General features: G+C 47.4%; 1 protein-coding gene across 1 annotated transcript in view; it reads left to right on the top strand.

Moving 5' to 3' along the window:
* The window catches only part of ADCK1 (aarF domain containing kinase 1), a 75,578-nt gene extending 64,427 nt beyond the window's left edge, over window positions 1-11,151 (top strand). The window contains exons 8-11 of the mRNA XM_066321977.1: window positions 4,306-4,455; window positions 4,688-4,885; window positions 8,526-8,719; window positions 10,126-11,151. Coding sequence (XP_066178074.1) covers window positions 4,306-4,455; window positions 4,688-4,885; window positions 8,526-8,719; window positions 10,126-10,297 — 714 coding nt within the window. The 3' untranslated portion in view covers window positions 10,298-11,151. The remainder of the gene's footprint in view (window positions 1-4,305; window positions 4,456-4,687; window positions 4,886-8,525; window positions 8,720-10,125) is intronic.
* Window positions 11,152-24,450: the final 13,299 nt, after the last annotated feature.

Below are 24,450 nucleotides of genomic sequence, written 5' to 3'. Positions count from 1 at the left end.
TAATGAAAAGAGCTTCTTAAATAGACTGGGAATTTGTCAGAGGGAAGTGCCATATTAGAATTAACTTTAGGATATAAGTCACAGGATGTGTGTCTTTCCTGTGCACTGCAACTGCAAAAGGCAGGTGGACTCCTAGGGCACACCAGCTAAAGGAGCATCCTGTAAAAAATGGGGCATATCTCTGCTGTTTATTATGCTGATTATTATCTGACTGGTGGACACATTGGGGCAGTAAATACTGGAGAGGAATAGAACTAGTTAAACTCTAGGAGTATGCTAGATAAGGAAATTATTTAAACTGAACATCATTAAAGTTAGGCTGGGATTTAGGGGAAACGTTCTGACCATCTAAAGGGTAAATTTTTGGAACAGCTACCAAAGTCATACTTCCTGTCTTACATATTTCAGGTGAACTTGACCAGTTTATAGAAAGACTGTGTGATGCTGTACAGTAAAACCCCTTAATGTCTGCACTGCATTCTTATTTTCTTCTGTATTTGTAACTCACACAGGATCGTTTGTGACATGTAACATCTTTGCCAGGTTGAGTACCTAAAAGCACTTTATGTGCTTGGGTTGGTGAACAGTTACTCCCAAGTCTGACTGTTATACATGTATCTGTCACTCCATTGTTTGATTATTGTCAGCAATCTGTTTATTCCTCAGATCTGTTTGTTTTTTGTTTTTTGTTTTTTTTTTTTTTTCTTCCAAATGAAAATATTGGGCTGAAAATGTGTTTTTTGCCTGACAGTGTCATGGGCATGTCACATAATTTGGCAATGGCAGGTTGGTATTTACATTGACTGGTAAGGCCACAGGCTCACTTGGTGACTGTAGTCATCATGTTCTGCTGCAGCACAGACATGCAGATTTTACTTCTTTTAGGCAATAACACACATTCTGGCAATAGGCAGGGACATGCCTCTGGCCAGACCCAGAGCCTGATGTCATCCTGATATATCAAGCTAAGCTCTGCTTGCTGATCAGCATAGTTTTTGTTCTTATGTGTTATGCCTAAATGATGCCATTCATGATTACACCCACTTTTGCCTGGTTGTATTTCTTGTGGCACACACAGAACTACAGGTGCTTCTGCTTCCTTGCTATTCAAACCTCTTAATGGGTAGACTCTTCCTCCTCTGCCATTCCTTAGCCAACTTTGGAATCTTTAGCTCTTTTAATCTTTTTCCCTCCTGCATCCTGCTCCTTTATTTGCTTTCTCTAAACTCCCTCTGTGTAGTCTGCATCTCTTGAGTTAATGAGGTGTCTGGAAGTGAATGCAGAATTCCAAGACTGTTATTACAAGATTATTATTTTTTTACAATGTGCAGCAGAACAATGCTGAGGGACACTGGTAATGATGAAGACCTTGTTTTGTTGGATGATAAACAGGGAAAGGACTGATGACCTCTCTGTGTCGTAACAAAAAGCCTGTGTGTTAACTGTAGTCTTTGCTTCTGTAAATCATTGCAACCTTTTTTCTAATTTGTGATGCACCTTCACCCTGAGGTCTTACATAGCCTAAATGCATGCTGAATTCCTCCCTTCTCCTGAGCAGAGGTTTTCATAAGTCTGTTTTCTCATTTTACCTAGCCATGTTCTTCCAAAGTGAATTCTGTAGATACTATTTATCCAGTGGCCTTCTCAATAAAGGTGGAATAAGGGCCTGAAGTGACAAGGCACAGTACTGAAGAATTAATGTATATAAAGATTTAATCTTTTTTCCCTAAACTTTTTCTCAAGAAATGTCAACTCCCTTTGTCCAAATTATAACAGTCGCTACTCACATACTACACTTTAAGACCTAGAGTGTAAAGCTTCCTATTTTGTTTAGAACTTCTATCTTAATTTATTTTGTATCCTATGACAACAGACAAGATTATGTGAAAATACTTTAGTGTGCACCACAGCTCCATGGTAAATTTATTGGAAAAGTGAAGATTGTTTATATGCTTGCATCATAAATCTCTGCAACATATCTTCTGTATGCTAATGAAATAGTATAGAATACATTCATATGTCTTAAAGAAGTCATAAAGTTTAGTTGAAGATACTGGAGATACTCAAGGTTGCATGTTGGGGTATAGGTAAGTATAAGTACAGGAGGGAAGGGAGAGAGGATGGGGTTCTTGTGGTGACCATTGTCTTCTACCTTCTACCTATGACCCAGCCTGTGAGTCTGAGCAGGGCTATAACCCATCTGGTTTCATGGGAGGATGGGAAGATGAATCTCAAGCTGCTTTTGTGTTGCATTAGGGTTGCAAGACGCTATGACCATAGATCTGTTTAGTCACCTTTCTGCTGATGGTGACTCAGGAGGGAGGACCATCTCTGCATCTGGAGCTTGTAGCCATATCTTAAGATGCTGTTAATGAGGGTGGCATGGATAACCTGGTGAGAGGCGTTTTTGTAGGATCCTAGGATATTTGGATTTGGAAGAGAACCTCAGGAAGGCTTCTATCAAATCTCCTTCAAGGCAGGGTCAGTTATGAGGTCAGACCATCTTATTCAGGGTCTTAGCCAGTCAGGTTTGTAAAACCTCTAAGGATGGAGACCTTCAGCCATGACCAATCAATAGGTTTGCAGAACTGCCAGCCCTTGTCTGGACTTGTGTTCAATGAGTATGAGGCATCATGTTGGGCCCCAGATTGTCCCCAAGTCCTCATCTTCAATAATTCTGTGCTTTTCCATGCCCTTGGAGGACAAGCAGCTGAAACAGCGAGGGCCAAGTGTGCACCAGTGTCAGCATTGATGCTGTGATCAGTCATAATGTCTGAGTCCATTCCTTCTGGTGTATGGGTCTCCCTGGGAGGCTTTGTGAGTGAGTGACGTGATGGGCTTAAAACAGACTATTTGGCACGTCCTTGGACTGTCAGCAAGGGCTACTCAGCTCTTATATGAGATCACAGCACCTGGTGATCTATCTAATTTTAGGGCTCCCCGATCAAGGAGACTTGTAAGGGTCACTTCATGGCTCTGGTGATCTCTGCTGGTGATTCAGAAGGGAAACATCACTCCTCTTAGTCAGTACTTAAAATAACACCTGCATGGTGTTAGGGAAGCTGCACTACAGGAGATCACAGGGCTGTGCTGTTCTGTCTGTGTGGGTGATTCATCATGGTGTGGGCCAGCATTCCCGTGATTCAGCAGTGGTTCCAGGTCCCACTTAAGGGACAAAGGATTGTTTCACCTGATCCTACTGCTGTCCCTGTTGGTATGCTGCAGGAAGGGCTCTTGTTCTTTCTCCTCATTTGTAGTTACTTGGCCACTATTCATAGTGACTGCTCTTCTCAGAGGTGGCCACATTTCAGAGGTGGGTAAAGCAAGCCCATTCTTGTCTGTCTGGTTTTCTGTGGGATGAGCTGTCATTACTATCCCTGTTACCTCTTCTACCACCTCTGCTTATGGGGACAGCTGCCAGTTTGCTGCTTACAGAGTGTGTCTGGAGATATGCTTGGAATAATTCATAATGACTGTCTTTTAATTGCTTGTTCAGCACTCTCTGTGTAGCACTGTGCCCCTCTGGGATGGCAGGGCAAGGCTGCTGTGTTACTGCATGGCATGGGATTGATCCCATGCCTTGGGGATGTTTGCTTTCTCCTAGGAGGTTTTTAACTTCAATTATATCTCTTGGTGATAAAGAGCAGTAGTATGGAGAGGCACAGCAGTGACAGGATGTTTTAAACAGCTTTTCTGTGCTTTGTCATCTTCACAGACATTGCAAATCAGATTAGCATGGGTCTGAGGAAAGAAAGTAAGTGGGGGGACAGTGTGATGGAGGGAGAGGAGAGGGAACCCATGTTCCTTCTGGTGGGCAAATGGATTGGCTGAGTCTCTGCCCACCCCTTCACCACCATATCCTGTTGCCATCCATGGATGGAAACACCTGAGTCTTCCTCCAAGCAGTTTCACTCACCCCAGCAGCAATTTCCATGCCTCCTCTGTGGATGCATGTCTGCTACTACCTGCTGTCTCACTTTCCTCCTCATTACCAGAAACCCCAGTCCTACCCACAGGTGCTATCTCTTTTTTATGCTAGACAAGTGTCTTTAAATAACCCGTGATCCCACAAACACCTTCATGAGGCTTCCTTCATGGATCCTTCCCTGAATGCCCTGGACCACCCTGCTACCTGTAGATGCCAACAGCCACCCTGTGCCTCCAGCAGTGTGAGGAGCTGCAGGAGCTCTGCGTAGGGATATCAGCATGTACAGACCCTGGGTTGTCACACAGAGGCTGCCTCCCCTCCCCAGCAGGCGCCCTACTGTGGGTTGCAGTGTGTGACCATCTCTTGTCTCCTCACAGATCTCTCGCAACTTGGGGAAGCTCTACAGTGAAATGATCTTTGTGAATGGCTTTGTGCACTGTGACCCACACCCAGGCAACGTGCTGGTGAAGAAGTGCCCAGCCTCTGGCAAGGCTCACATTATCCTCCTGGATCATGGGCTGTACCAGGTATGTAGGTATGAGGGGCTTCCAGGGCCTTGAGGGGCTGCCTTTGGGCATCAGACTGCAGCCTTGCCTCCTCTAAGCACATAGGAATACATTTTTCCTATTACTTCCATAACCTTTCAATGATATTTTTTGACTCTGAAATGGAGGATAGGGCACAGGTAAGGGGTTCAAGACTTTCCCCCCCTGTTCCCTGTCCTCTGTGGGCTTCTGGGGACCATGTCTCCCTTCCCAGGTGCTGAGCGAGTCATTCCGCATGGACTACTGCCGCCTTTGGCAGGCACTCATCAAGGCTGATATGAAGAGGGTGCAGAAGTACAGCCGGCGGCTTGGGGCAGGGGATTTGTATCCTCTCTTTGCCTGCATGCTGACTGCCAGATCTTGGGAATCTGTCAACAAGGGCATTGACCAGTCACCAGTCTCTGCCAGTGAGGTAGGTCTTATGTGTCCTTCCCTAACGTGTGCCCTTCCTTCTCTTCAGTACCTTTATTCATTGAAATCACTGGCATCACTGATAGTACAGCAGTACTGGGCAGCCCCTGGCAGCTTTGTAGCAATTTCTGCATTGATAGCTGAGCTAGGAAAAGCCAGGACTCCTTCTGCAATGTGTTTTATAGTAGCTGAATGTAATTTCCCAGATTCACTTGTAAATTTTGTAAAATATTTTAATACCTAAGTGTTCACTGTTTCTGGGTGGGGAAACATTTGTAGATTGTCCTTTTCTTAAAAAATGTCGAATGCAGCTGTGCAGGAAACCATCAAGGAGGTTAGGATAAGGTACAGGAGACATAAAGGTTTAATGGGAAGACATGAGAAGGATAATGCATTATCCACTATTCATGTAAATTACTATCACCACTGATATAAACTCCTAAAAACCTCTGGAAATTACCTCCCAATCAAAAACCTTATTAACTTGGAGTCAAGGTTGCTTAACTGCAGATCCTGTCAACTCAATCACCACAAATCTGGGAAATTGCCACTTTCGTTCTCCATCCTTTCATATCCACACATGCTGGGATCCTTCTCACGCCTCCTCACACACCTGATACACACAATACCCCACCTTAAGAGCAGTAGCAGCCCTGCCAACTGGGCTGTTTCTAAAGAAGAATGTAAAGTGATGTGATTCAGCCAATGGACAAGTGTCTGTCAGTAGAAGTGTGTTGTATCCTGTGGTTTGCTTTTATTTGCACACATCTGTAGTAGAGAGGATGAAATGCATTTAAGTAGCATCATTATATTGTTGTATGAAATTCTTTTCGGAAAGTTCCTTCATTTTGATGGATGTGGCAGAATTTGCTGTACTGGCTTGCCATTATCTATAGCAATGAGTAGATCAGATACCTTGGGTAATGGACCCCCTCCCAATTATCTGAGTATTAATTTTCTGCACATCAGAAATGATATAATGACTGTCTAACATATCTGTGCTTCATCTGCTGAGTTCTGGAGCTGGTAGCTCCAGAAAAAGATTCAGAGGTGCCAAAGCAAATTGGCATAGCACTGACTCCAATACTGCAAGGTCAGTGTTGAATCTGAGTTAGTGAGCAATGTTTATTCCCAACTTGCTTGTGAAGGTTGTGCCAGAGGTGTATCTGCAGCTACATGGTACCCTTTGTGTGTGATAATGAACTTTGTCATTGAGTTGAATTGCGTGTATGGAACCAGCTCTGTTGTCTTTGCCTACATGACACAATTAATGCTGAAACTAGATAATCCTGCAGCAGATAATGGGGAGCTGAGCAGATTTGCTGTGGCATTAGGAAATGAGCTGCTGCTTGCCCTTACTTTAGAGGTGAATTCGAAAGATTTTATCAGCAGCAAGAGTTGAGCACTGTGTAGGCAGGTACCATCAGCGCAGAGCTCCAGAGAGTGTGCCTGAGGATGTATCAACATGACAGTAGCCTGTGAGACAAGGAAGCAACCTTCCTGAAACAAAATCTTATCTGTAGTGCTGTACTCAGTCTGGGACACTGCATCTCGAGAAAGGTTTGATGCAACTGGGGCAAGTCCAGTAGGAATCTACAAGGACTAGTGGCCAAGCAAATGCAACCCATGAGGTAAGTCTGAGCAAGTTAGGTGAGAAAAAAAAACTAGAAAAGGCAGGTCAGGAAGAGTTGTAGAAGTGATTTTCGAGTTTCTTAAAGAGTGATGAAAGCAGGACAAGCAGTCATGAGTTTAAATTCAGCTAAACATGAGGAAAGCCATGTCTAGTGGCAGAGCAGCGAAATGCCAGTGCAGATGGTCTGGGGAGGTTTTTATTTGTGTTACTGGAGAGTTTTAGATGCAGGCTGGGCAAATGTAAGAGGATTGCCATAGGTATAGTTGTTCCTGCCTTAAGCCAGGGCCAGGCAGCTGATTGCTCAGGGTGGCTGCTAGCCTCATCTCATCTGATTTTATGATGTCTTCTGCTGCATCCTGCAGCAGCCTCAGCAGCTGCAGCCAAGGGGCTTTTCTCAGGTCCTGTGGCGTAGCTTGTTTCTTGCTCTGCACACAGGCTTTGCCCTTGACAGAAAATGACAGTTCTGATGACAGATCATGTGGTTGTTTTGTGATGTGGACAAGCAGCTGGAGCTAAAAATAAAAAGAAAAGAAATAGAAAAGAAAACCTATGTCTGGAAAATAATATAGGCTCTGCAATGATGCTGGTTGGGAAAAGGGGTAAGGGATAATCAGGGAGGAATTTTCTGCCAACAAATAATGGAACAAAACAACATTTAGGAAAGCTGAGCATCTTCGTGCTGAAGCCTTGTGTATCTGGCCAGTGATGGAGGCGGGAGGACATAAAGATTCTGTTAGTCAGCAGCAAAGCAACCATGGTGGTGTGTGAGTTGTGTATATCTCTGACCATCATGACCTACACACTCAGCTTGTTCAGGTCTGTTCCTCTGTAATAAGTTCGAAGTTCACAAAGAGTGAGTGTGAGATCCCACATCATATAATACAGGCTGTCCCTCATTCCAGAGAGAAGGCTTTAGAGCTGTCATTTCCCACAAAGGAGTCTTCTTCCTGTAAGAAGTTATTTGCTGCCCTCCACATGTATCCTCCTTGATCTTGTAGGTTTTCAGATGTTCCAGGGATGTGTCTTTGGATTTCATGTCATGATTCGTGTCATGGCCTCTGTAGGAAGAGGTAGGGACACGGTATGCATATAAGATCAACTCTCAGCTACACTGTGCTACATTTACTGGGATGGTGCGGGAATTCTCAGATCTAAAAACAGGAAGAAGAGGCAGGACTCACTGTCTTGCATACTCTGGTGGCTGTATTTGGAGATGAGCTCATCTTAAGTGGCTCAGGCTGTAGCCCCTAAGTTATCACTGTGTTCTTACAGTAGGCAAGGTGTTGGAATCTGGAGAACCAGAGAAAATGAAAGACTGCCTTGGACTCACACTCTTTCCTTAATTATCTGCTACTGGCTGCTGTCATACAGGATATAGATCTAGATCTGACAGATGACAATTTGATGATTTTTTTGATCTTTTGGGTTAACATGATGCTTAAGTGCATAATTCTTTCTCATCTCTGCTGAATTGTGTTGAGGACAGAGGACTAAACTAGGCTTTGGAAAGAGCTCCATCAGTATAGCATAGAGTCATCAGTTGCATGGGGCAGCAAAGAGCAAGCAGCCTGGTTGTGTTTTCAGCGTGCCTGCACCTTCCTGAGCAATTCTATTGCCTGCAACTCTGCCAGTTTTGGGGCTGGTGAGGTGAGAAGTCTCCAAGGGCAGTAATGAGATCTGGTTGCTGCAGGCTGCCTAGGACCAGGAACCAAGACAGCATTGAGTGGATGTTCTCCTGAGAGGCTATTAATCCTGCCTCTGAGGGGATAGGTCCTTATCTCGCCCTTATCTCACCAAGGGCCAGATGGGATAGGGCAGGATTGATCTGTGCTGTGAGTGCTATGCCCAGTGTCTGCAGGAAAGCAGGACAGAGCTCTGTAGCTTCTATCCTAGTGTCATGGTCTGTTAAAACACTGTCTCTTCCTGGCAAATCTCATCTGGACCTGGATTTCCTGTGTACTCTAACTTTCTCTCTCCTTTTTCCCTGACATGACCTGGCTGGCCACAGGACATGGAGATCCGGTCCAACGCTGCTGCTTACTTGCCCCAGATCACCCAGCTCCTCAACAATGTTCCCCGCCAGATGCTGCTTCTGCTGAAGACCAATGACTTGTTAAGGGGGATTGAGTCAGCCCTGCACACACGGGCCAGTGCCAGCTCCTTCCTCAACATGTCCCGCTGCTGCATCAGAGCTGTTTCCACGTGAGTCTCTTATCCAGGCATCAGAGGCCAGACCTGGAGCAGCGGGAGCTGACTGTCCCTGTGGTCTGGGAGATGAGGGAGATCCCAGGTACAGCAGGCCCGTCAGGGTCCAGTGCCACTGTAGCTGAGCAGACCCTGTGATGGTGGTCAGATCCAGTCAAAAGTCCACATGATAAGGCAGCATCCTGGTGATGGGGCAGGTCTAAGAACAAACCAGAAAGTCAGCCTGTAGATTATGTCTGGTGGTTGTCAGGCAGGTCTGTGGTGGCAAGACAGGGCTGAGGTCAAGCAAAGAGGTTAATACATGAGTTGAGGTCCAGGCCATGGGGCTTCACAGCAGGGCATGAGCTGAGGACAATTACTCTTCCAGTGTAGCTCAAGCAGGAACTGAAGGTAAGATTACTGAGGTTCATGGGCCTATGAGCAGAGGGTTGGGGGTGGTTCCAGGCTAGTCAGGGCCATTAAGGCTTATTAGAACCCTACTCAGGGGGCCTGAAAAGGCTCTGACTTAACCTCTTGACCTATTACTGTTAGCTGTGGATCTCTTCCCCTCATTGTGGTCCTACCCCTGCTCAATAACTGAGGTCTCAGCCTCTGTCTGTGCTGGTCTTACATCCATCAATCTCTCAAGAGGACAAACCAGTCACCCTGGGCTGGGGACAGGGATAGAGTTGGAGGCCTTAGGTTAAGGGTTTAGGATTTGTCACCCCAGAATAGGAAAAAGAGATTCTTGCCCATTACAGGCATTACCACTGGGCAGTAGTTGTGAGTAGCATAGGTCTGCAAGTTCACTGCAGCCTGACTGAGGGGATTGGGCTGACTGACTGCAAATCAGGCTGATGTTTAAAAGCCAGGAACAGGAGTTGTGCAAGTGATTTCCTTCTGTGAGTCTTATGAATCAGTGCACTTCTGCATCAGATTCCTCCTCCTTGTAGATAAAATAACAGTTATTTCTTGGGCTGATGAGGGCCTATGAATCCCAATTAGCCCCTGCTAAAGAAAGGTGGAGAAGTACTTTTCCTGGAATCTGTGTGTCAGGATTGCTAGACTCTTACAAGTGTGTACCAGGAAGAGCAATAAGAGTGTGCACCAGTTCATGTTAGCTGAGGTAAAGCTGGACATAGAAGCAGAGGAATGCCATAACCCAGGATCACTACACACAGTGGGAAAAGAACTGAGTTCTCAAGGGAGCAGGCTGTCTCTTCTGCCAGATTGATTCTAAGAAATGTGGTCCCCAGCTCCTCAGAAGCATTGCTTAGAGAAAACCCCTGCTTCCTGGGGATTCTGCAGATGGGGGATAGTGCCCACCCCTGGGGAGGGTCAGTTGTGTGGAAGATGTAGGACAGGCCTCCTTTCTTCTGGGTTGTTTCCTGTGGGATCTAATGCAGCTGTTTCTCTCATTCTAGGTACCAGAGGAGCAAGAGTCACTCGTTTTACAGGAGGGCCCAGATCTCACTCACAGAAACGCTAAGCCTGTGGCAGATCAACTTATATGAGCTCTTCCTGTGGCTGAAGGGGTCTCAGCTGGGGAACTGGGTCATTGCTCTCCTGAGACGGCTACACCATTTCACATACTGACATGAACTGGTGGGAGAGGCCGGGGTGCTCCCTCCCTCCCTCCCTTCTGCTCTCCATGGCACGTTTGCCTTTCTGACTATTTCTGTCTATTTTTGGGTCTTACTCCACATTACACACTGCACTGTCCTTTTCTTTTACAGCATTAGCTTCCTCTGTGGCACGGAGAGGTTGAGTTGGTACCAGAGCCCTACTGTTTTGTGATTTAGGAAGAGTAGGTGCACAATACCTTGTGCAGGAAAGACAGAAACAGGAAAGGATGCCTTCTTTCCTCATTTGTGCAGGTTAAGTTCCACTCAGATTCTAGTAGGATTGTGCTGGAAGCAAATGTCTCTTTGACTGTTTCTAAAACAATCTTACCGAATTTAAGAGAATCCCAGTCCTACCTAGAATGTCTCAAAACATTTCTCAGATCCTCAGAGAGAGGTGGTAAGTCTCTTTAAAATGCAGTAGAGCTTATATTAGTTTGTGCAATCTCCTTAGTCTGATTTCTGTTTAGGTGTGCAGAATCTTTCTCAGAGGAATGAAACCTTGTGGAGAGCTGTCACTAGGGTTTTCTCTTCCAGCACCAGAGAAAGAGGACTCAAATGGTGAGAGTGGTGGACTGGGAGTCCAACTTTTCAAGGTTGATCTCCAGGCCTGTCAGCAAGTGCCTCTGTTTTTAGACTTCTCCTGGCCTGTTTCTTTGCAGGTGAAATGGGGGAAGGGGACAGTGATCTTGCCCCTCTTCTGAAATTCAAGGAAGAATTGAGAACAGGGAAGACAGTAGGAATGATGACTCAGGTCTCTGAAACTGCTGGTAATGTATGTGTACTGTAAAATACTTCCACACAACAAAATAAATATGTTATATCTAAGATCATCGGGGGAGGGATGCTTGGCTGTGCACTAGTTATGTTTGGGCTTCTAACCTAAGTCGTGTTTCCATTTTTCCACAAGGGACTGATGCCAGGCAGTGCTGGCAATTTCTTGTAAGCAAAATGTCTACTTGGTCTTTTCTCTGTCCAAGAGGTTTCTACCGCATCTGAGTCCTCTGGTACTGCATCAGATTTGTGTTGGGATGGAATGGAGGAGGAGGCATCTTTCTGCTGGGAGGACACCTCACACCCTTCTGCCCAGATCCACACTGAGCCTGCCTCCTCCGTTCCTGTGGGAGTGTGCTGCAGAACATCTGTGAGATGTCCCCATCCCTGTGCCACAGTGAGAATTTCACTTCATCACTGCCTGTGATGTTTTACTGCTCTGGCCTCAGACAAAAACCTGCCATTTGCTCAATGGTGCAAGTGACAGGTCTGATGGCTTTGACTCTGCAGTTGTGGGATAGCTACCAGAAAGTCCCACCTAGAGGCCCACTTTATGTGAGACACATTTGAGATACTGGAGACATCTCTGCTGCTTGTAAGAATTCCTTTAGCCAGGAAGGGTGGATGGAGGTGACTGCTCTCATCATCTCGGCTTTTCTCATAAACTATCTTGGTGAAAGGGGACATGAAGGACACGATGGGAATGTCTGTCTTCTTTCAGAAAGCTTGCTAAGCTGGGAGTTACTCAGGCACCAAACTGTGTCTGAGAGCAAGCCATAAGAAGGCCATTCACCCTCCCAGTTTTTATACAATTTCCCAACTTGCACAGGTGTGAGACCCTACCTTGAAGTGAATTCATTTGCTTGGGAAGGGAAATGGGACAGAGTGTGGGTAAATGTGTGTGTGAATCCCTGGCAAATCCATCTTCTTGCTGGCTGTATGGGAAAGGGAAGGAATGTCATCCAGAAAAGGTACCTGGCTGCTGGTGGGCTTGAGTATGATGGGTTAGGGACTGCAGATGTGCAGACAGTGTCTGTGTACATTCACAAGCATATTGGCAGAACTGGCTGGCTTGGGATTGCCAAGAAGTGGTGTGTAATTGGCAGAGTTATGGACAGACTGTTACTGAATGTGGGTTTTAGGTCTCTTTGTTAGTCAGTCACCTGATCCTGGCATTAGCTCTCTTAGCCCTTCCTACTTTGGGGGCTGCAGCAGGAGTGTGTGCTCTCTGATCTTAGCTAAGAGCAAAAAAGAAACCCTGGTAAGACAATGTCCTTGCAGAGCTTGTCCCCAACCCATGCAATGGCAGATCAGAAATTCCCCTGACTTCTGGGAATGAAGTGGTGGTAATTGCAGAATGAGACTCCTGAGTTGACAGTCACTGTGGCCTTGGAATACTGGTGCTGCAGCCTGTCTGTACATGACTAATCTTTGCTCATGTGAGCAGTCTGGCTGGATCAGTGCCTTGCTCAGGCACTTACCGCTGGTAGGCTGGCCAGTATGGGTGGAACTGATTTTTTCTCATCACTAGTAGAGCTCCTGTCAGAAAGCTGGCCTGGTGTGCCTTGTTAAAGTCCCAGAGACCCTCTAGTAATGGTCACCAACTACACATCTTCATCTTGTAGCTGCCTCTGCAAATGCCTTTGCCTGTTCATGGCTGGATATACTGACCAGAGCACTGTTTGTGTTTCTCTGTGAGTGAAAGCTCATCCCTCATTTAGGCCCTCATTTCTAGAGGATCCCGTGTTGTGGAGAGACTCCCTGTAGCTATCATTTGCATTGGCTGTCAAGCTCACAGCATGCTCTCAGCCATGCATGTTCTTTCACTCCTTCAAAATCCCACCATATGACTGCTAGTTCTGCTAGCTGAGGAAGGTCCTGACTCTAAAAGTGGTAGGGATCCAGCAGCCCCTCAGTCTGGTTTCTGGGGGTGTGCAGCAGGCAGAGAACAAGGAATATTTGGCAGAGCTTTGTCTATTGTCATTAGTCTCTGCTGGGAGGCTGTGTGTTGCCATGTTAGCAGAGGGACTCTTCCATCAGTTGTGCTCTGCTCTGACCCTTCCCACAGTCAATCAATGAAGGATTGTCTTAAGAAAGAACAAGCAAACACATGGAGTTTGACCCTGTAACATTCCTGCCTTGTCTTTTTGCTGAAAGCTCTCAAAGGTGAATGTGTTAACAGGGTTTTGAAAAGACACTTTCTCATCCCAATTTGCAATTGTCAAACCTGGATCAGGTCTGTGCACTTGGCCTCTCCTTCCAACCTGCATTTAATGGTATTTTCACCACCAGCAAATACAGCTTCTGCTGCTTTGCTTGCAGGCAGCACGTCGGCTGCTGTCTGCCCAGCTTCAGCTGTGAGTGAACTGAAGTTTAGTGCAGACACTAAATGTTGGCCTTGCAGCCCACCAGCTCTTTCTCAGGACTAAAAGAGCTATGGCCAGAGGTGCAAAACTGATGGATATCTTTCAGCTCCTGTAATATGAAATACTTTGTTGTAGCCTTATGGCATGACCAATCCTAGTGCTCTCAGTGCTCTCAGACGTGTTGGCAAACCAGTGGACAATTCATCTAGCATTTATATCTACCATCATTACATCCTCTGGAGGTGGAAAATGGAGCAGTCAGGGAAAATGAAGTTGCTCTGCAAAACTTCAACAATCTTGAGTGTGAAGTGAACATGCCTTTACACATCCAGCTAAAGAAAAGCCAGAGAAAGCATTAGGCCAGACTGAACAGCATAGCCTTTGCCTAGCTCATCTAGTGAATGCTAATAATGACAAGTGGTGGCATTTAGATTTGCAGATCAAGGCTGCATGGTCCTGTCTGCCATCTTGCAGGGGCGTACAAACCTCATGCAGTTGCAATGTAGAAGCTTTGGAATGAATCACACGCTGCTTCCCACAGCATATGTCTTATGGACTGTGACTTGTGTGCAGCTTGGCCAGTGTCAAAGTCATTCCCTTCACAATGACTCCTCCGTCCAGTGCATCACTTGGCAGGGCTCTTCCCCCATCTCCACTGTGCATCCCTGCATCCCCCTGTACTATTTCCTCCACCCCCATACCCTGCGTCCAAAGGGGTATGGACAGCTGGCTGGGTCCTGGAGCATGCAAGAAGCTGTCGCCCAGTGGGCTGTGACAAGATGCCCAGCATTCGACTGGGAGCAGAGAGAGGAATGTCTGGAGTGATGCAGCCTTCAGGGCAGTCAGTGCCTTATTCTTTTCATCCTCTGACAACTGAATGGCTAGAAAGAGGGGATGGATGTTTCTTCCTCCTTGGCTCCTCACTAGAAGTGAGAGGCTGGGGCTGGCTTCTGCCCCTGCAACCTGAGCTCTGTCCATGCCCATGTCACCCAGGGTTTGTGCTTGTCTGGGTGATGGGAAGAAGTCTGTATTGCAGCTTTCATATGGCCCAGAGCAAACAAACAGAACTGAGATAAAGAGGGGTGCAGGCTGGGGACATGCACTGTACTGGGAGGGGGAATTTGCTGGTGTGCTGAGATGAAAGGTGGGAGGAATGCTTCAGAGGCTCTCAGTCCTCAGGATAAATCCGGGTCTGATTCTCAAATAACTTGGATAGATATGCCAAGTTGAAGCAGGGCATGTAGAGAAGAAGCAGGTGGAGTCTTTGGGTTTGCTCATGACTTCCTCCTTGGTGTCCTTTCAAAAACAGCAGAAGGGCTGCTCTCTGCACCAAAGAGCCATCTCCTGCCTGCAGGCTGAGATGAAGGTCTTGTTTGCTGTATGAACACAGTAGCACCCAAGGAATCCTGCTTTCCTCTGCTGCCCCTCCTTTGGTCTCCTAAGCTACATAACTGCAGCTTCGCCCTTTGGGCAAGGCTGCAAGCAGTGCTGAGGGTCAGGACCTCCAGATTTTCCTAGGGGCCACCCTGGGCAGCAAGGTGCCAGCAGCTGTTATCTCCAGGGGCAAGCTGCTGCCACCACTCCATTTTCACAGCCTCCTGCCATGTTGTGTGGAGAGAGCCTGCAAGACCCAAAGGCTTTCTGCTCCTTCCCCTTGGCAGTTCTCAGTTTTGGTTAGGGGGTGATTGCTGTTCTGCCCCTGTTGATGTGAGGGGACTTGGCCTCAGCTGCTTTGCTGTGGCAGTGGCCAGTGGCTAGCACAGTGTTGGCACTGCGGCCAGGCAGCAAAGTGCTCTTCACAGAGCAGTGGGAGGACGCACGTGATTGTGAGTGTTTGCAGCAATTAATTCTGCTAGTGAGCCCTGGGAGTTTGGAGATGAGAGGGGAGATGAGGAAGGGGAAGGCAAAGGGAAAGAAAGGGAAAGGGAAGGGCTGGCCCTCTATCAGCCCCACTGAGGTGCCTGCAGGATGTGGATTATCCTCCTTCCTTCAGCATCTGCTCAGGCGTTGACCAGGACTGTAAAAGAGCTGGACAGTAAGAGACTGACCTTTAATTAATTAATTATCTGCCTAAGAAAAATTACCCTTTCCAAGAATCATACACATGATGGTGACATCACCTCCCTTGTGATACCTCTATGAGGTATCACTAGAACTAGGAAAACCTACTGGTGGACTAGCAGCCCTGCAGGAAGATGTTATGGGGGACTTTAACAGTGGAAATCATGTCCAGGGCTACCTGTTCTCCTCCTCAGCTTGGTGCTACTGAGTCCACATCTGAAACTATGTCCTCTTTCAGTTCTCTTGGTTTAAGACAGATGTTGGAAAACTGTATTGGGTCTGTTGGAGGGCACACAACATGGTCAGGACCTATTCCTATAGCCTGTAAGGGAGATGGACTTGTTTAGTCCTGGAAGGATGAAGTAAAGGGATGAGTTGATAATGGATGGAGGCTCTGAAAGGCAGTTACAGCCACTCTCCTTCTGGCAGTACCAGGTGAGTAAACAAGGGCTGATGGCCACAAGTCAGAGTTCACAAAGTTAAGAATGAACTTCACCAGGAAGGGGGTGCAGAAATAGGACATGTCACCCAGAAATGGTCTCCATCCTGGCTGCACAGCAGAGTGGCTCAGCTGGTCTCCTGGCAAGAGTCTCCCTCACAGCAGGAGAGGAGTGAGATGCCCAGTGGCCCCTCTCAGCCAGCCTGTTGGTGAAGCCATTCAGCTGTGGCATGGAGCAGGCAGGGAGCTGGCTCATATCGCCATCGAGTCAGTGGTGTGGGATGAGGTTGGGTCTGAGTTTCAGCTTTCCCAGCTCTCCTTCTGTGTCTTTGTCTGTGCACAGACGTGAGATGTCATCCCTGACCAGGTCTTGTCTTTGTTTTGAAGTCTAGGCCAGGGCTTACCAACTGTTTTTGTTTGGTTCAGTTGTGGAGCTGAGTGTGAGCCTGCCTGTGCTGGCAAATGCCAGCCTGGGTAGCTTGGCTTGCAGTTTTTATCAGCCAGCTGCCTCTTGTGTCCTCCTTTCTTGGACAAAACCTGCACGTTGCAGTGCCTTCCAGAGAAGAGGCAGTGGGTGCCTTCCCAGGACCCTGTTGTGGTTAACATAGACTTTAAATAGGTTTTAAACCAGGGACAAATTGTATGCACGTCCAGCTGAAGGCTTCCTGAGTGGGCTGGAATGACTCTCAGTGATCTCTGTGAGATGGCAATCAGGTCCCATCAAGACAGTTGGAAGTTTCCCTAGCAGGGCATTTGGAGTGCCCCGACAGGCATTACACCTGTCCAGGGCAGTGGTCAGTGCCTCTGTCCCTTGCAGAGAACATGGCTGTGTGTCCATGCACAGCAGTGCCTGAGGGAGCCCTGAGCAGGATGTTGACCGTACTCTTACCCACACACCTTCTGCTGACCCTGTGCAGCTCATGGTAACCTTGTCAAATGCTAACAACCTTTTTGGGTTCACTTACGTGATCCAGAGAGCATCATTCTCTGCTATCCTCCACTCCAGATCAGCCACCATGTCAGAACTCAGGATGCTCTGTGCACAGCTTTGCCTTGAGCTGCTTGCTGTAACCAGGTGAAATTGTGAATTCTGGTAGTCTGGTAAAGACTGTTCACCTAGACTGCATGAACAGTGGAGTAGAGAGGAGCCTTGGCATTTTACTATTATTTTATTTTGTTTTACTTTCTTTTTATTTCAGTTCAATTCAGAGTATTTTTTGCTGAGGCTACTTTTCCATCCTCTGATACATATGAGCATAAAAAACACTCATAAAGTCTCTTCCTGTAACTGAAGCTCTGCTAAGAAGGTTACAGGACTTGGGTTTGACCTAGCAGGACAAGTCTGCATGTAAAATGCACATTAGCTGCTGGTGGTTTGTAGGCTTGCAGCTTCAGGCTCAGCATTGATGTACACAAGCAAGCATCTCCCCAGGGTGGCTGCCCCATGAGCCCTTGCTCTCCTCTCAACCCTCAGCCTAACATAACTTCTAGTTTTAATAAAGCAAAGATGGAAGAGGTTACTAAATGGTAGCTAATAAACAAAGTGACATGCCTGAAGCCTGATAATAACATATTGCTCTTAAAGAAAATGTGAAAAAAAAGTCATGGGCATTGTTATTGCTGTCTTGTACTTCAGCAAGGCTAAACTATCCATCATGCTGATAAGGCTGAAAGGAAAACTTGGCAACATAAGATGCATACAGCACAGGGCAGTGAGTCCCATGGCCGCCTGCAGTGCACCCAGTCTGCACTGGGACTGCAGTAGCTTCTCTGCATCACCAGATTAACTGGAGGAGGGAAAGCCTGTCCCTGTAGTCTCTGTGAGCAAAAGGTCAGTAGGCAAATAGCTGTTCTGCAACAGCTTTGAGGTGATGCAGACTAATGATTTACTTTAGGGTGTGAATGGGCCTAAAACACATTGGTGTGAACGGGAGAGAGCACCAGAGGAAGACAAAGGGAAAGAAAGCATACTGATGTGGTGCAGGAGTCAGCTAAGTGTGGTACCACTGATAACTGCACAACAGGCTGAACAATCAATTTTATGGGAGAAGAGTCTTACTCTGGAGAAACCATACTTGGCTGTTCAAGTGTGTTGCCAGGGAAGGAGAGTTCCTGAAGCCAGTGAATGTGATGGAGAACTGCGCAGGCTGTGTAAGGTTGCCCTTGTAGCTCTTGCTGGCTGAGGGCTGTTCCCTGCAGTTTGCTCTTCAGTCTTCATCCTGCCCAGGTTATGTGGTTGATGGCACGCCTTCATTTTTGAGACTGCTCCGTGGTCTTACTCAAAGGAGCTGTGTCCAAGGTCTTTGTCCCATGGTTTCCTTTGGTTGCTGCATTTGCTCTCTGCCAAGCAGTGGCTGCACAAGAAATGGACTGTGTAGGGGTCTCCCATAGGAGGCTATGGGGTTGCAAAGCTGCTTGGGTGCTCCTGTGCTCTGTGCACACCTAAATTTTGCTATGGGAGCAGGTGCTCCCATGGCCCCTATGCTGCAGCCTTCTGCAAAGTCTGGGCTGGGGAGTCCTACCCTCTTGGTCTGGATGGCTCTGGGTGCACTGCACAAGTTCTCCCCACAGCCTGTCTTCTGCTGGGAGTGGGGAAAGATTATTTGCCATACTGTGCTATGGGGGAAAAAATCACAACTACGTGTGTAGCAGGCAGGTGGCAGAGCACAGAGCTGTCACAATGGCTGTGACCATTGGCAGTTTCCTTCTTCACTTGCTCAGGGGCCTGCAGATGTCGGAGCATGGCTGCTGAAATGAAATGCTCTTAAACCTGGGACATAAATCATCGGCAGGACACAGTGCAGTGTGAAGGCTGCCCCTGGCATTTAGCTTGGCCTTGTCACATCAGCACCATAGCAGGGATGGTCTTCTGTAGATCCTGCTGGGCTGGGTCATGATCTGTGTCCATGCAAATGTATCCTATGGCAGTGGCAGCTCAGCAGAGCCAGACACGGCTCTCTGCCTCTTTCCCTTCCTTGTTGCTTGCCCTCTGGGCTGGGCCTCCATGCTGCCTTGCCTTAGCTGCAGCCAGCCCCATCTCTGGCCACTGGGGCAGGTTTCAGGAGAAGGTGGAGGACTCCCTGGGAGAGAGGTGCTTTGTACTGCAGTGGCACACCTTGGTAGAGCACAAGGAAGATGTAAAGAAAAGCCTTGGGAACAGCCCAAAGCAAACTGCTCTCAGACAGTGGCACAATGGTGTTATGTGACACCAGGGTCATCCCCAGCTTACACCAGGGTGTTTACCAGGCCCCTCCAGGATATTGCCAGGGCATGAGTGTTGGCAGGGAGCACAGTGTGACCGAGTTGCCTTCTGACCTCTCAGTTGAGGTATGGGGATGGGGGGTGGCAGAGGTCGGGGAATAGGGAGAGAGTGTGGCCAAACTGCTCAGGTCTGGAAATCAGCAACACTTTTGTCTCCTTGAGGGCTGCTGGTCATGAAAACTAACAATGTGACAAATGCCAAGGGTTGGGGCTATCCCTGGACAGCTCAGGCTATGCTGTTTAATCACATTCCCCACGCCTCACACATCCCTATATACCCCTTTATTGTCTTGCTCCTATTCATACAAGCTCCCTTCAGGCCAGTGGAGCCACAGCTGCAGCAGACACAGAGACCCTACTGCCATCCACACAGCCTCGAGCCCCTCACAGGTACCTGCCAGGATGGGACACATCGTGATCCCCCGGAGCCAGCCTCATGGAGGTAGGTCCTCACCAGCTGCCATCAGCCAGTCCAGGACATGCCCCTCTTCCCCATACAGCAAGGTTTTGGCACTGGCTGCCACTGGGGACACCCAGCTGCTCCCTCTCTGGTAGTGACAAAGGCAATTACCTCACTGCTGAGCTCTCCGGCTGGCTGCTGAGACACTTACCTGAAATTAGCTGTGGCCAGTGCGTCGCAGAGGTGAATGCGGTTGTGATTATGAATGCACTTCTTGTTTGTCTTTTCAGTGCTGAAATCCTGTCAGCGAGGAGAAGCGATAATAACATGCTATTAAGTTCTTTCTGGATAATGTAATTCAGGAGTCAGGAGGCAGTTTGGTCATTTATGCCTTTGAAAAGCTCAGAATAATTTTCGGTGTCATTATCTTCCATTTTAAAGAGACCGTTTCCAACATCAATACCAAGAGCCCCTCTCCTCACTGCCTTCCTCCTGCTTATGTGGTTTTCTTCCACTTTTTGTTCCTGTTTTCTCTGAGCTTTCAGGGATCTGGGGTTTGTTTCCAGTAATTCCCCCTGAAACAGACCACACCCAACTCTCTCTTTCACCCTTTCTCTTTTTATAGTGGATTTTGGAATTCACTGCTATTTTATTCAGCATCTTTAAGTTGTGGTTGGTGAAACATCCCTTTGTGAGGCAGGGGAGCACTGCTCAGGCCTCGGTGCCAGTGAGAGGAGGGTAGATGTGATGTAGATTCAGGTCTGCAGGACTGCAAGGGTTTGAAGCAGTGTGTGTCCCCCCGGGGCCAGTGAGCAAGTGGCAGAGCTGCCATGAGGGTCTGGCTGCCCTTGGGAACGGTGGCTGTCTGGGGGCACTGTGCATGCTGAAGGTTTTGGTTGCATTGGGGTGCCCAGGAGCAAGTCCTGCTGCCAAGGGCCATGGCGCAGGCATGGTGCATCCTCACCACCCTGCTCATGACCACTCCCTCGCCATCTCTTCAGGCATGGCCATAGCCAGGGACTTGTATGTGGAGCTTGAGCCTTAGGTTTTTTGCTCATGCTTTTGTTAAATGTGTGCTTCACAGGAAGCAGTTAATGGATACTTTTGCCCTGAAATAGCCCCCAGGATAGGGAGCTGAGAGGCTCCTTAGCAGATGCAACTTCAACACCAGCTTGCACTGCAGGCATGAAAACCGACAGATGTCTCCGAGTGAATGCAGCAAAAATTATTAATCAGAACTAGGGCAGGAAAACAATCTAGCTCCTCTCCAGCATGCACAGAGCATGGCTGAAGAAGAGAATTTTATTCATTAAGTTAACTGGCAATGATCCCTGAAATGTCAGCCTTGGCCTTAAGTTTGTCTCTAAGCTTGGAAAGCATCCTAGCCTTTCTGTTTTTAAAAGAGGAAGGTATATTGCTCCTTCCATTTTTAATGTGCTGGCTGTGCCAAAGTTTCCTTGCAAATAGGAGGGATAATGCCCTTCCATTTGCCGCCTACTTCCTTCAGAAGGGAAATGGGATCTCCCAAGCAGAGTACAGAAAATCTGCAGGGAGCGTGCAAGAGTCACATCCATCATTAAGCCTGGTTCGTATTGTTCAGCAACTTCAGAAGGAACTGTCGGGCACTCATGTGCCAGCAAAGTCAGCGGTGGAGTCAGGCTGTGACCTGGCATGAGCTTATTTGTGGAGAGGGTGTGGGAAGAGCTGCACAGAGAGCAGGCTCATTGGCCTCGCTCTGCCTAGAGGATGCGGGAGCATTAGCGGCACAGTGTGGCTTCATTACAAAGCTGGCATCGTTAGCATAGAGGATACAGTCTCCTTGGGACAGATGTAAAAAGGGATAAGAATCCTCCTTACTTTGTGAGAGATGGAGAGGCCTTTTAAATGCTTGTGGCAGTCCCAGACATGAATGCACAGTTCAGGGCTGGCCAATGATGCCAGGAAGGGAACCCACATGATAAACTGGGTGCAGTGGATGCATCTGCTTCCAGATGCTGTGCCTGCTGTCTGTAGAGAGGCCACAGAAACAGAGACCTGCTGCTGATCCGACATTATGGGCTGTGCCTGCCTCCATTGCGTGCTGACTCCCTGCTCCATGTCCAGCTGCAAGTGCCTCTCTGAGTGCAGTGGCAAATTAAATGTGTTTCCCATGGCCTGAGGTAGTTATGGGATTTCTCCCACAAAGGTTTGCTGGTACTTGGTTTTTTAGCTCACACTGCAGTCTCTCGCAGTGGGGGTGCTCAGAGAGTCCTCTCTCCTCTCTCCATCTACCTATTTTCATTACATCTAAAAGACTTTAATTATCTCTGGGATCTGTATGCCTCTCTTGGTTGAAACTGGAGAAGGATTTGAATAGATGCTTGTCAGTAGGAAACTGGTAGAGGTTCAGGCAGCCCAGTCCCTCCTCTCAGGGCAGCTTGATGGGATAAGCTGTCTGCCCTTAAAAGAATGACTAATAAGAGAAACACAAAGGAAAAAAGAGAAAGAAAAAATGGCGAAAAGTAGAGGAAAATGGATTTCTTAAATGGCTTGTTATATCAGTCAGATGCCCATTCACTCTGCCAGCAGCCTGGCCAGCTTAGCCCCACTCCCATCAAGAAGCTTGTGTCTTGCACTTTGCCTCTCTTCTTTCATATTTGTTCCACTTGGAATGGGTTTTCTGAGCCTGATTTCTCTCCAGTTTCTGCTACACTGAAAGCCTGTGTAGACTTGATGGCACTGCTGGCTGGTGCTATGGGCACAGCAAACAAGGCACAGAGAGGGACTTAGAGCATGGGGCACAGCTTCCCTTTGGGTCCCTGCTTTAGCCACAAGGCAGATGTTGCCTCATCTTGGCTGCATGAAGCTGGTAGGGCTCTGCCCATCTGCCCAAAGCAGTCTGCATGGTAGACCCATGTGCCAAGTCATTTCCCTGTTACTTTTCTTGCTGCACCTTTCCTTCTTAGCCCACTCTGCAGTGATGTTTCCCTCATGCTTGGTTTGCCTCTCCAGGCTGAAAGATGTCGTGAAGAATGGAGCTGAGTTTCAAAACGCCACCAATATGATTAGGTTTTGATCTCTCGTTTATTATTTATTCCCTATATTTATGTGGTTACAGGTGGAAGCAGATACAGCTAAACAACTTATGATTGGTTAAAATCTTATGTGCAAGCACTTTAAGTAATTGCTCATTGGTTCATGTCTTCTGGCAGCAAGCTCTTTGTCTTGTCTTATGAGTAGCATTTCTGTCTATATGCATCTGTGAGAAGGTACAGCAACTTGTTACTTGTCTTCAGGATCCGTGAAAGGGACCAACTAGTTATTACATTTGCTATTTTTTGCTAATTCAAGGCGAAGTAAGAACAGCACAGCACACAGCAGGCACAGTACAAGACCTCATACTGTTTCCGATAGCAGGGATTGTTCAATCCTTCTGTCAATAAATTGTGGCCTCTCTCTTCTAAAAACCCCTCTACAGAAAGAGACCTGGCTGTGGTTTGGGCTATATTGTAAAGATGCTGATGTTGCTTATCAATCGTCCTTGTTGTGGAGGGATGTTGGGTGTGGTTTAGATCACGTCAAAGAGCAATAGTTTAGTCTTTAATAGTGGTGTAACTCTGATCAGGCTGGGCAGTTGGGACAGGCACAGCAATCAGGCTGGAGGCATTTTGGCAAGGCTATGAGGAAAGCCAAGTCTGCAATGGCATCACCAGGCCAGGAGTTTGTCAACCATACAGTAGAAGCACCAGCTCTGGCAGGAAAGTCTTCGAGCATTGCAAGAACAGGGCTCAAGGAACCTTGTGTGCTCACAGGATGTGGGCTCAGCATGGGCATGATGTTCAGCTCCAGCTCACTTCCATATTTGCTTTAGATAATAACATTATTCAGCTTCCACAAGGCAACTGAAACCTATCTTGCTCTTAGCAAAGAGAGTTTCCCCTCCTGATTTAACGGAGGTCACTGCAGTGTGAGAGCAGGCAAGTTGTCTCCTTACAGCTATTTCATTCCTGTGTTCCTCTTCCAGCCCTATTCTGGAATTTGAGGCTGTGGAGCTGCTAGTAGGAGTGTGCATATGTGTGCTGATTTTTATGCATGCACATGCTGGCTGGAACACTGAACTGCAGCCTGTGCTGTCTTGCTCCTGGTGTGCTGCCTTCTCCATGCTCCACTGGTTGTGCAGTCAGAGACCTTCTAGCACTAGCGCCAAAGGACTGCGACAGACCCCTGGGTGGCAGCAGGCCATTTGGTTGATGGATTATCCACTCCAAGCATGAGACAGTAATCTTCAGAGGAACAGGCCCAGAGAAAGGGGCAGAGTTAATCACTTTGAGCATGGACAACAGTTGGAGAAGGAGGGGGTGAGCAATTCTAAGAGAAAACAGTGTGGTTTGGAGGGGAAGAGGAAGCAAAAGGGAAATTAAAGGCATACAGCAAAAAATCAAGGGCTCTTGCTTGGTCAGGAGAGACAGAAGATGAAGGGGTTTATTACAGCAGGATGGGACTCAGCCTCCACCAGCACCCTCATTTTGTCATTGATTTCTCACATGTTCAATGGAAAACAGCTGCCCACTGATCTCTCCACAGTGGAAGACTGCAGCCTCTGCCCATAAATACACACACACTGCATGGTTACATGTGGGAGAGGTTGGGAAGCAGAGTGCTGTTTAATCTCTGACCTCATTGCCTATATTGGGATGGCAATGAGAAGTGCTCAGGCAGGTATATTATGCCATATGGATTCAAACAACAGATTCTGCTTGAGACTATATTAAGAAATGAGGAATTTAGATAACAAAGACAGCTCTCTGTTACTACAACGTTCACATAAAAAATGTTTTTGAACTCCA

The sequence above is a fragment of the Sylvia atricapilla genome, chromosome 6 (assembly GCF_009819655.1).
Source record: "Sylvia atricapilla isolate bSylAtr1 chromosome 6, bSylAtr1.pri, whole genome shotgun sequence".
Classification (NCBI taxonomy): domain Eukaryota; kingdom Metazoa; phylum Chordata; class Aves; order Passeriformes; family Sylviidae; genus Sylvia; species Sylvia atricapilla.
Note: the sequence above shows the minus strand (reverse complement) of the source record. Positions and strands in the feature narration are given on the sequence as shown.